Source organism: Neopelma chrysocephalum, unplaced genomic scaffold, assembly GCF_003984885.1.
Source record: "Neopelma chrysocephalum unplaced genomic scaffold, ASM398488v2 Primary Assembly neopelma1_365, whole genome shotgun sequence".
Classification (NCBI taxonomy): Eukaryota; Metazoa; Chordata; class Aves; order Passeriformes; family Pipridae; genus Neopelma; species Neopelma chrysocephalum.
Genome location: NW_020898029.1, coordinates 15,950 through 26,768, shown reverse-complemented (window position 1 = coordinate 26,768; position 10,819 = coordinate 15,950). Strand labels below are relative to the sequence as shown.

Here is a 10,819-nt window from a genome sequence, read left to right as displayed (position 1 = left end):
GCTTTGGGAGGGGCGGGAGGGAATGGCAGCTGCTCCCACAGCCAGAGTGGCTCTGGTGAAAGCCAAGTGCTCTGTTCCTTTCTGTGCCGAGCAGTGGAGAGAATATTAAATCCCTGATGTTCCTCGGGGGAAGCACAATCCCAGCCACTGAGGGCTGGGAATCCTGGGCTGTGTTCCTGGCTGGAGCGAGGCAGCACCAGCCTGGGGGTGGGCACCTCACCCCACACCCCACATCCCTCCCGTGGGATTTAGGGGCTCTGATCCCACGCTGGGACACGCACAGGAGCTGCTTTTTGCAGAGCTGGGCCTGCCCCTGCTTGCCCTCAAAGCTTCCCAAACCTGGCCTTGCCTCCTCCACGGGAGCCAGGCGTTAATTAGCCCTCTGTTAATGCCCTGAGGATGCTGCCTGAGGCTCGTTTTAAATGCAAAGCTTCTTACAGCCGGAGCATTTTGTCTCCTGAAGACAACTGGGAGCACATCTCCCCCTCCCCGACCCCTTCTTGTCCCCGTGCCCAAATAATTGTCCCAATTATTGCAGTTTATTGTTTGGCTTCTACAGCCCAACCCCGGATGCGGGTTTTGAGGTCGGAGGGGCGGAAGGAGGGACGTGATGGAGGGAAAGTTGCAGCTCTCTTGAAGGGTCCATAAGAGCAACCTGCAGCCAGCAAAGCTGCTCCCCCCCTCCCTGCCACCCTCACAGCCGGGTGGGTGCCTGAGGATGGTAAGAAGCTTTATTTTTGCAGGGGTTGTTGCTTTCCAGTCTTAATTTAAACTGCTTTTTTCCTGTCCCCGAAAAGCCAAGTGTTTCTTAAAATGTCTTAAAACGCTCTTGTCTAGAAGAGTTTGCAGATCTGTCGGCTCCTCTGATCCCCCCCAGCTCGCTGCAGGATTGTTTGGAGCCCTGAAGAGGGGCTGCTTTCTTCTTTTGGGGGGGTTGAAGAATCCCGAGAGGAATTAAGTGGGAAATCAGCCTCCCGCAATCCTGAGCTATTCCATATGGAACAGGCTCTGTCGGGGGATTGAAATACAAATGATGTGGGAGGTCCCCGCCCTGTCATCCCGAGGGAAAGGTAGTGGGAATAGGGAGCAGCTGGGTGTGCTGGGTGGAGGATTTGCAGCTGGAGGATGGAGTTGAGATAATTTCCTGAGCAGTAACGACGGGGAGGAAGCGGCGGGTGCTGGGGAAACTGGGCAAAAACGACTCTTCCTCAAGAATTTGGGACTCGAGAGCGGCTCGGGAGGCATTTCTCCCGCAAAAAACCCACCCCGTGGGGCTTTATTTTTAGGTGGAGGACGTGGAGGGAGAACAGATGTTCTCGAGGGCTTATTTTTGAAACAAAACTCGCTCCTCGAGCTACAGAATTAGCTCAGAAGAGTCACTCCTTGCCCTGAAAGATGCTCTCACAGAAAACTTCCTGGCATCTCCATTCCCAGAGCAGGCGGGATAAAGGTGCGAGGGCGGCTCTCACTCTTGGAGTGAGAGTGAGTGGAAACTCTGGGGGGGCCGGGGGTGTCTCAGGCATTTGATCTCTGGCCTGGGCCGTGCAGGCAGCACCCCCAAAATACCTGGAGTGGCTCAGAAATCCCAGGGACCCCAGAGGAGGTGTAGGGTATCCAGGGAAAGCACAGGGGGCTGTGGTGGAAGGGGCTGGGCTGGGCCGGGCTGGGCCGTGTGTGTCTGTGCTGGCCAAAAGAAAGGGTGTAAATTGATCTTGGAAAATCCTCACGGAGGGATTTTGGTGCAGCACGTCCGCACAGGCACCCCAGGACAGATGGGAGGCTTCAGGCCTGGGCGTGGAGCAGCGGCTTCTCAGCCTCTGGAGAGAAACCTCCTCTCTCTGGTTCCATCTCCAGCCACTCTCTTGGAGGCTGGTGCAGATTTCTGGGGGATTTCCAGTGAAAACGGCTCCATCCAGTCGGGTCATCGCAGCTTCTGCTCCACTGGGCTCTGCCTCTGCTCCCAAAGCCTCTCTGGGATCGTGGAATCACAGAGTGGTTTGGGTTGGAAGGGACCTTGGAGATCCTCTTGTTCACCCTTTGTGAACACACAGATCCTGCTCCAGAGGGTCCGGACACGACCCCTCATCCTTTTGCTTGGGGCCCCATCCTGCTGGTGCTGAGTTCCTGGGGAGGGTCCTTCACCCTGCTCCTTGGTGGTGCTGGGAGAGCTGACGTGGGAAGGGCAAAAAGTGGGACAATCCAGTGGAGGAGGAAACCATCAGGATTTTTCACAAAAGGAACGGGGAGAGGCCGTGGGGTGCTCAGGGGGACAACCAGCTCCGTCCCTGCCGCCCTCGCTGCCCTTCTGCCAGGATTTGCCTCCTCCCGCCATCCAGGTTCTGCTCTCTCCCAAAGCTGCTCGTTCCTCTCCCAGAAAGGACAGTTAAATGCCACCCAAAGGGCAGCTGAGACCTCCTAAAGCTCCTGTCAAACAGCAGCGAGGCCGCACAGGAGCTGATCCAGCTGATGGAACCAACGTGTTGCTCTTCCCTCCGGCTCAGCCGCTCTGTTTGCCTTTCCCTGCCTCTCCCCTCCTCTAATCCAGGCTGGAACTGCTCCCAGGGCTCAGCCTGGGGCCCCCCTGACCCCGCTCTCGCCGTCCCCCCAGCTGGGAGCCCTGGCTGTGACTCTGGGGGTGCTGCTGGCCCTGCTGGGCTGTGCCGCCGCCCCGGATCCCACCCTGGAGGAGGCCTGGGAAGAGTGGAAGAGTCTCCATGCCAAGGAGTATCCAGGGGTAGGTCCTGCCGCCCTCAAACCTCCCAGCACGTGCTGGGGTGGGTTCTGGAGGATCTCACCCAGAGCCACCCATGTGCACCACATCCTGTGTCCCCACGCTCCCAGGGGACATTCCCGATCCTTCTGATCCCTGTGGCAGGAGGATGAGACCTTCCGCAGGGAGATCTGGGAGAAGAACCTGCGCCACATCCAGCAGCACAACTGGGAGGAGGCGCAGGGGAAGCACAGCTACCGCCTGGCCATGAACCACTTCGGGGACCTGGTACCTGCTGACACCTTCCCCGGGGACCCATCGGAGCACCCAGGGCTGGATCGGGGGATCAGAGACCTCTTGGGCCACCCAGGGCTGGATCCGGGGATTGAGGACCCCTCAGTGCACTCAAGACTGGATCAGGGGACCAGCAATCCCCTGGGGCACCGAGGGCTTGATGTGGGGTATCAGAGACCTCTTGGAGCACCCAGGGTTGGATCTGGGAATTAGGGATCCCTCAGCGCACCCAGGGCTCGATCTGGGGCCTGGGGACTCACTGGAGCACTGAGGGCTGGACATTGGGATCAGGGACCCCCTGGTGTACCCAGGGCTTGATCCAGGGTCTGGGTACCCCCAGCCCCTTCCACGGGGAGCTGCAGGTACCCCTGGGGCCAGGCTGCTTCCCGGGGGTTGGTGGCTGGTGGGGCCCTGTGGTGCTGCCAGGGGGGCACCCTTGGCATCACACGAGTTTTCCTTTGGTGACCTGCAGACAAACGAGGAGTTTAAGCGGCTCCTGAACGGCTTCATCCCGGCGCAGCAGGAGGAGCCGGGGCCGGTCTTCCGAGCCTCGGTGACCCTGAAGACCCCTGTGAGCGTAGACTGGAGGGCCAAGGGCTACGTGACACCCGTGAAGAACCAGGTGGGCACGGGGTGGGAGGTCTGGCCGGGGCTGTGGGAGTCTGGGCAGCAGAACCAAGCAGCAGCATCCTCCCAGTCCCCCCAAATCCTCTGGGTGACCCCGAGGAGCAGCTCCGCAGTTTTGGCCACCGTGACTTTGTAGCCCAGACCAGCACTGGGGGGGGGCCACGGGGTCCCTGCCTGGGGGGTTTTGGGGCAGTGCCGTGACCCCCCCTCCTTGCGGTTCCCACCTCACCCAGGGGTTCTGCGGGTCCTGCTGGGCGTTCAGTGCCACGGGGGCCTTGGAGGGGCTGATGTTCAAGCGGACGGGGAAGCTGGTGGTGCTGAGCGAGCAGAACCTCATCGACTGCACCCGAAAGCTGGGCAACCGCGGCTGCTGCGGCGGCCACATGGAACAGGCCTTCCAGTACGTGCGCGACAACGGCGGCCTCAACTCGGAGCGCGTCTACCCCTACGTGGGCACGGTGAGGGACAGCAGGGCACCCGGGGCCGGGGCGGGGCAGTGCCGGCGTGTCCCGGCCGTGGTGACACCCTCCCGCTCTCAGGACAACTCCCGCTGCCGATACAACCCCCAGGACAAGGCGGCCAACTGCTCCGGCTTCGTGAGGGTGGCGCGGGGCAGCGAGGAGGCTCTGGCGCAGGCGGTGGCCACCGTGGGCCCGGTGTCGGTGTCGGTGGACGCCAGCTCCTTTCGCTTCTACAAGTCGGGTACTGCGGCGTGGGGGGGTGAACCGAGGCAGGGCTGGGCTGCTGAGCTTCCCCGGGGGAACGGGACCCACCACCCCAAAGGAGAAGGGAGCGGGGTCGGCCCCCGGCTCAGCACAGCTCTGCTCTTCCCAGGCATCTTCGGCTGCGGCTCCGGCAACTGGAGCACGAACCACGCCATGCTGGCCGTGGGCTACGGCACAGCCCCGATGGGTGGGCACAACCTCAGCTACTGGATCCTAAAGAACAGGTGAGGGCTGAGCGTGTCCCCCCAAACCCGCTGCCCCTCCCGCCCCCACGCCACGGAATTGTGGGGTTATCCGGGTTGGAAAAGCCCTCTAAGATCAACCACTAACCCTGCCCTGCCAAGACCAGCACTAACCCGTGGCCCCGTCCCATGGGGCCTCTGGGGGCTCTGGTTCCCCTCCTTGTCTCTCCTCGAGCCAGGGCTGTTCCCTGCGCCTGGGATCAAGGAGGAGCTCACTCCCATCTTTTCCTGCAGCTGGGCAGAGACGTGGGGAGAGCAGGGCTACATGTTCCTGCTGAAGAACGCCGGCAACCAGTGTGGGGTGGCCAACCAGGCCAGTTACCCCCTGCCCTGAGCCAGGACAGCCCTCCCTGCCCCAGCTGAGCTTCCACGACTGTTTCCGTCTGGAAAAGGGGCTTTTCTTCGTGTGCAGCAAGAAGCAATTAAAAGTGGCATGGTTAATTGTCCTCGTCATGGAATCCATGTGGAATGGTTTGGGTTGGAAGGGACCATAATGCTCATCTTGTTTCCCCACGGTCCCCTGTCCCCATGGCCCCCTTGTCCCCCTGTTCCCACAGCTCCCTGTGCCTGTGGTCCCTCGTCCCTGCAGTCCCCTGACCCCACAGCCCCTTGTCGCGGTGTTCTCCTGCCCGTCCCCACAGCCCTCTGTCCCCTTGTCCCCTGTCCCCGTGTCCCCCCAGGTTTCCCCTGCCCACACCCCCTGCCCTCACCCAACATGGCGGCCGTGGCGCCGCCGCCGCCGCGGGCTGACCCCTCCCGCCCGCCGTAGCCCGCGCTTCCTTTCCAAGATGGCGGCGCCCACAGGGAGGAGCGGCCGGCGGGCGTGGGCCGCGCTCGTCCCCGCCGCCCTGCTGTGCCTGGCGGCCAGTGCGGCCGCGGAACCGGGCGCGGAACCGGGCACGGCCGGGTTCGACGTGCGGCCCGGCGGAGAGGTTCACTCCTTCTCCCGGAGCCTGGTGAGCGGCCGGCAGGGAGGGGAAGGAGGGAGCGGGTGCGGAGAGGGGTACGCGCCTCGCGCTGGTTGGCTGCGAGCCACGTCGCTCACGCCTCCCGCCGCGGGGATTGGCTGGACGCGAAGGGGGGGGCGGGACCAGCGGTAGGAAGGGGGTCTCGGTGGGTGTCTGAGGGAGGGGATCCCGGGGGAGGGGGGGCACCAAGGGGGGCTGCAATGGCCGGGGGGGACACAGGGAGAAAGGGGGGGTCACCAGGGGGAGAGGGGGCACCAAGGGGGTGCTCCAAAGGCAGGGGGATCCCAGGGAGAAAGGGGGCACGAACAGGGGCTGCAATGGCCGGGGAGAGCCCAGGAGAAGGGGGGACCCCAAGATGACGGTTCTTCAAGGAGAGAAGAGTCCCCAAGGGGGGCTCCAAAGGCAGGAGGAGCCCAGGGAGAAGGAGGGTCCCTGATGGAGAGGGGAGGGTGGTTTCCAAAGGGGCAAGAGAGGGGGTCCCCATGAAAAAGGGGGTCCCCCAGGGGTCCTCAAGGAGGGGCTCCAAGGGGAGGGGGATGCCATGGAAGAGGGGGGATCCACAGGGGGAACTTCTGAGGCAGGGGGATCCCACAGAGAAAGAGGGTCTCCAAGGGAGGGTGTGTCTCCAGAGGGGCTGGGGAGGGGGTCCCCAGGGAGGAGAGGGGACCACAAGGAAGGGAACCTCCAAAGGCAGGAGGCTCCCAGGGAGAAGAGGGGTCCTCTATGGAGAGAGGAAGCCCCCACAGAAATGGGGGTCCCCGAGGACTTGGGGTCCCCCCAAGTGGGGGTCTCCAGCAGAAGGAGGTCCCCAAGTAAAATGGGTCCCCAAGGTGGGACAGTCTCTGCAGCGAGGAGGTCCCCAGGGAAGGCTGCCTGCCCTGGATAATGGTCCCCAAGGGCAGGTTTCCAAAGGGATGAAGTATCCCAAGGGCAGGGAGGGGTTGCCAGGGGAAGGGGGTCTCAAAGAAAGAAGGTCCCCATGGGGAGGAGGCTCAGCAAGGAGAAGGGGCTGCAGGTCCCCCCCAGGACACGAGTCCTCACCCCGGACGAGAGGGAGCGGCCTCAGGTTGCACCGGGGGAGGTTTAGTTGGATCTTAGGGAAATTTCTCCATGGAAAGGGCTGCCCAGCCCTGGCACAGCTGCCCGGGGCAGTGGTGGAGTCCCCACTCCTGGAGGGATTGAAGAGCTGGGTGGATGTGGCACTTGGGGCCATGGGTCAGTGTTGGCCTTGGCAGTGCTGGGGGAATGGTTGGACTCTGTGGTCTTGGAGGTGTTTTCCAACCTAAAGAATTCCTTGATTCCGTGGAAGAGAAGGTCCTGCTTAAGCTCACATCCCTCTCTCCTGGCAGGGGGATTACAGCTGCACCTTCACCTACTCGGCCCAGGGAGGGACCAACGAGGTGAGCTGGGCAAACCCTGCCCTTCCCCAGTCCCAGTCCCTGCATGGAGGGAGGAAACCGGTTTCCTTTGGGAAGAGCTGATTCCAGGGACAGGGAGCTGTGGGGAAGGGTGGTTGCACCTTTTCCAGCACCATGTGGAACGTTTTGGATTTGCTCCCTGCACCAAAGTGTCCTTTGTGTGTTGTAACGAGGCTGTGACAAGGGCCTGGAGGGACAGGACACAGGGAATGGCTTCCCACTGCCAGAGGGCAGGGATAGATGGGATATTGGACAGGAATTCCTCCCTGGGAGGGTGGGAGGCCCTGGCACAGGTTGGGCAGAGAAGCTGTGGCTGCCACATCCCTGGAAGTGTCCAAGGCCAGGTTGGAGCAACCTGGGATAGTGGAAGGTGTCCCTGCCCATGGCAGGGGGTGGAATGGGATAAGATTTAAGGTCCCTTCCAACCCAAACCAGTCTGGTATCGTGTGACTTAACAAATCTCTGTGCTGGAGAACTGGGAGTGACATTTTCACACCCCAGTTGGTGGGAAGGACCTCGCAGGAGTAACTCCTGTCTCCTCTGGGAGGCTGGAAGGTTTTTTATTTGTACTTTCTTATCAGCAAGTCCTGTCTCAGCCAAGTCCTTATTTTTTAGCCTAAAAGGAAATGAGACTTTTAAGCTCTTTTCTGTGACAGCACTGACGGAACTGTGGAGAGGACAGGGAGCCACCAGGCCCTGAGCTTGGTGCCAGAGGGACTGTTGTGTTGTTTTAGGGCTGCTGGAGCTCATCCTGCAGCTGGAGGGGGGTCAGTGGCCCCGGGGCCGTGCAGGGAGCACGAGGCTCTTCCCCCCAGTGACTGTTTGGACCTTTCCCTCTGCAGCAATGGCAGATGAACGTTGGGATCAGCGAAGACAACGGGCTCTTCTCCTGCTCCATCTGGAGGTGTGTTCTGTGTGACCTCAGCCAAACCAGCAGCCAGCCAGGGGGGGATGTGGGACAGGGATTCTGCTCCCCAGGTGGATTTGCCTCCCAGCAGGGAGGGTTTTCCTCTCCCAAGGGGTGCTGTGGCTCTGCTGGGCTCTTCACCCAGTGTTGGTTTATAAATATTCTGTGTCCCCCTCTCCCACCCTCAGCGCTGGATGGAGCTGCAGGAGATCCAGAGGTGGCTGTGGAGGGAGGGAGGGAGCTGGGAATCCTTCACTCCTCTGCACCTCCACCCTCTCTGCCGCTGACAAAGGCTCTGCTTTCTCGTTTCAGGCCCCAGGGGAAGTCTTATCTCTTCTTTACCCAGTTTAAAGCTGAAGTGAAAGGAGCCAAGATAGAGTATGCCATGGCTTATGTAAGTCCCAGCTGATCCCTGGGAAGCAGGAGTGTGGGAGGCTGCTATAAAACATGAATTAGGCACGGAAAACATTTATTAGACATCTGTGCAATGAAATGTGCTCCGGCACGTCCCCAATTAGAGGCTGGTGGCGGGCAGGAGAGGGGCTGCAGGTGGGCTCCCCTGCACCACTGTGGTTCTGCCCCCTCAAATCCGTGGGTTTGCTGGGAAGGGGGGGCTCCAAAAGGCACGACATGGTGGGAAGTCTTGGATCACCCCAACAAATCACATGTGACAAAGTAAATAAAACCTCTCCGGGTGTTTTCGTCTGCCTCCTTCTTCCATCCCCCAGCCTTTAGGGGTGAGGTTTTCAATCACCCCAAGGACACCAGTCTGTGCTTTAGTAAGAAATGGAAAAACAGGCAGAGATTTTCCTTCAGATTTCCTTTGTGGACGTAATTCCTTTGCTCCACACAGCTCACAAATTTGTTTGTTGGGTTTTTTTCTTTCCCAAAATGTGCTGCTGTTTGTTGGGTTTGAACGCTGCAACTCCTTGGGTTGCCTCAACCCTCTCACACCTTCTTCCTTCCTGTTTCAGTCTCAAGCTGCTGTGGGTGCCCAAAACGACATCCCCTTAAAACAGGAAGAGTTTGAAGTCGCTGAAACAACAGGTCTGTGACGGAGAGAACCGCGTGAGGAAGGGGGTGGTGTGGGAGGCAGTTTAAGCTTAAATCCTGTACACTGACAGGTGACAGTGTATGGGAGGACAGTGCCAGGGGTGCAGTGCTCTGGAGAGCTGGCAGCAGGGGTTTGGGGCTCCCATTCCAGCTCAGGGAGGTGGAGGAAGGAGGGTTTTATCCCACCAGCCTGTCACGTGCAGGAGGAGGAAGTTCAGTGCCCAGACTCGCTGCCTTCCCCACCCTGGAAGGGACCCAGCGGGGCTGTTTTGTTCGTGCCTCTGTGCTTTTTTTGGGCTGTTTTGTTCGTGCTTTCCCATCTGTTGATCCTGTGCTTGTTCTCTCTCTCTCTCTCTCTCCAGTGTCTCACAGGGAAGGCAAGTTCCGTTTTGAACTGTCCAAGCTCATGATTGTAGCAAAAACACCCCGTGACGAGCTGTGACCCCCGAGGCCAGCCCTGGGCAGGCTGTTTTGGCCAGAAGAACGTGGCAGGAAAAGAGGATTCCTGGTTTAACTGAGGGGTTTTTGTTTTGTTTTTTTTTTTTCTTTTTGGGTTGGCCAAACTTTTCTGTTTTTCAATACTGAAACGTGCTGGGGTCCCACACGAGCGGGGCCTGGAGGTGTGAGGGCACATTTAATTCTGTCTTGTGTCAGAGTAACAACGTGCTTTTGCAGCTGGAAACCTCCCTGGAGATTCCTGATCCACAGGCAGCCATTCCAGGCCCTCTTCCTGCTTGGCTGATCCTCTGAATGTGGCACGGGGGGCTCCTTATCTCCCTTGCTGGGAAGAGCAGTGCAGGGAGATAAGTGAGTGGCTGGATTTAAGCAGGGTTTGCTGAAGGGAAGTTGTTAACTCTGTAGCCTCTGGAGGGGAGATGGGATTTCTCCCTCCACCAGCGTGGCAGGAGGAAATAATTCATTTAGAGAGGAGGAGAGGATGGAGTTGGCCAAAGCTCTCCTGACTCTTTATTGAGAGATCATCCCTGGGGTGGATGCCCTGGACCTGCCAGGGGATGGCTTGGATGGGGGGGAAGGCAGAGCAGCTTATTCTGACACAACCAGGAATCAATCCAAGCAGCACTTCCACGTCTCAGCACAGCCACAGGACTGTTTTATACCTACAAGAAAAGTGATTTTTTTTTTTCTTATCTGCAGTAATAACAGGGAATGTGCAATTCCTTTCCTGTGTAAATCCAGCACAAATAAAGCAATGAAGCAGCGTGCTCTGGCCTGGGGTTGCTCTGCTCTCTCACTCCTGCCCTTCCCAGCTGGATGGACCTTCAGGGTTTGCTCGGCCAGGAGGAGCCCACGGGAATTTTGGGGGGGTGCAGAGGGTTTGTGGGGGTTCTGCCCAGCCAAAGAGAGCCCCAGCATGTGACAGCAAGGCTGCAGTTGTCAGTTTGCACTGTCACCTTTGATCCCTTTGGCTGGTTGTGATCACTGGTTGGTGCTTTGCCCATTTTTGGGGCAGTTCCCTGGTTTTTTGGCAGTCTGGGTGTGCTTTGCACTGGGGGTTTTACGAGCTCTGCTCTCCAGGCTGCTCTGAAATGCATTTTTCTCCTCTGTCTGTCACTTTATGGACCTGTGGATGACCTGCAGGGCCCAGGAGTGTCCCCAGTGTGCTCCCCCCTGTGCTCTGAGCTGCATTTTGCCGGTCTCTGACCCTTCTGCTGTTTAAACCAGTCACTTGGAGGGAACCAGAGCAAAGGGACTCATTTCCCAGGGTTGGGATGGGAAACCCAGGCTGTGAGATGGCTCTTCTGGCAGAGAGTCTGCTCTCCAGGCCTTCCCTGGGACAAAAAGGGAAGGATTTGGGGGTGAGGTAGGTGTTTGCTGTGGGGAAGAAGGCTCAGCTGAGACACCTGGATGTGAAGA

The 10,819-nt window shown here is 59.5% G+C and overlaps 2 protein-coding genes across 4 annotated transcripts; both read left to right on the top strand.

The window, feature by feature from the left end:
- Positions 1–96: 96 nt before the first annotated feature.
- On the top strand, positions 97–5,039 carry LOC113978859 (cathepsin L1-like). Of its 3 annotated transcripts, none has more exons than XM_027706122.1 (8): positions 97–721; positions 2,609–2,734; positions 2,876–2,998; positions 3,477–3,626; positions 3,865–4,089; positions 4,171–4,333; positions 4,466–4,580; positions 4,833–5,039. In XM_027706122.1, the coding sequence occupies exons 1-8, from the start codon at positions 719–721 to the stop codon at positions 4,930–4,932; spliced, it is 1,005 nt and encodes a 334-aa protein (XP_027561923.1). In that variant the 5' UTR covers positions 97–718; the 3' UTR covers positions 4,933–5,039. The 3 variants fall into 3 exon arrangements, with proteins under 3 accessions (XP_027561923.1, XP_027561922.1, XP_027561924.1); XM_027706121.1 differs by having other exon boundaries at positions 2,546–2,734; XM_027706123.1 differs by lacking the exon at positions 97–721 and having other exon boundaries at positions 2,681–2,734; positions 2,842–2,998.
- Positions 5,040–5,376: 337 nt separating this feature from the next.
- MYDGF (myeloid derived growth factor) lies at positions 5,377–10,177 on the top strand. Its single transcript, XM_027706125.1, has 6 exons — positions 5,377–5,554; positions 6,916–6,966; positions 7,827–7,888; positions 8,204–8,285; positions 8,866–8,938; positions 9,307–10,177. Exons 1-6 carry the CDS (start codon positions 5,387–5,389, stop codon positions 9,384–9,386), a joined length of 516 nt encoding a protein of 171 aa, XP_027561926.1. The 5' UTR covers positions 5,377–5,386; the 3' UTR covers positions 9,387–10,177.
- The last annotated feature ends 642 nt before the right edge of the window (positions 10,178–10,819 follow it).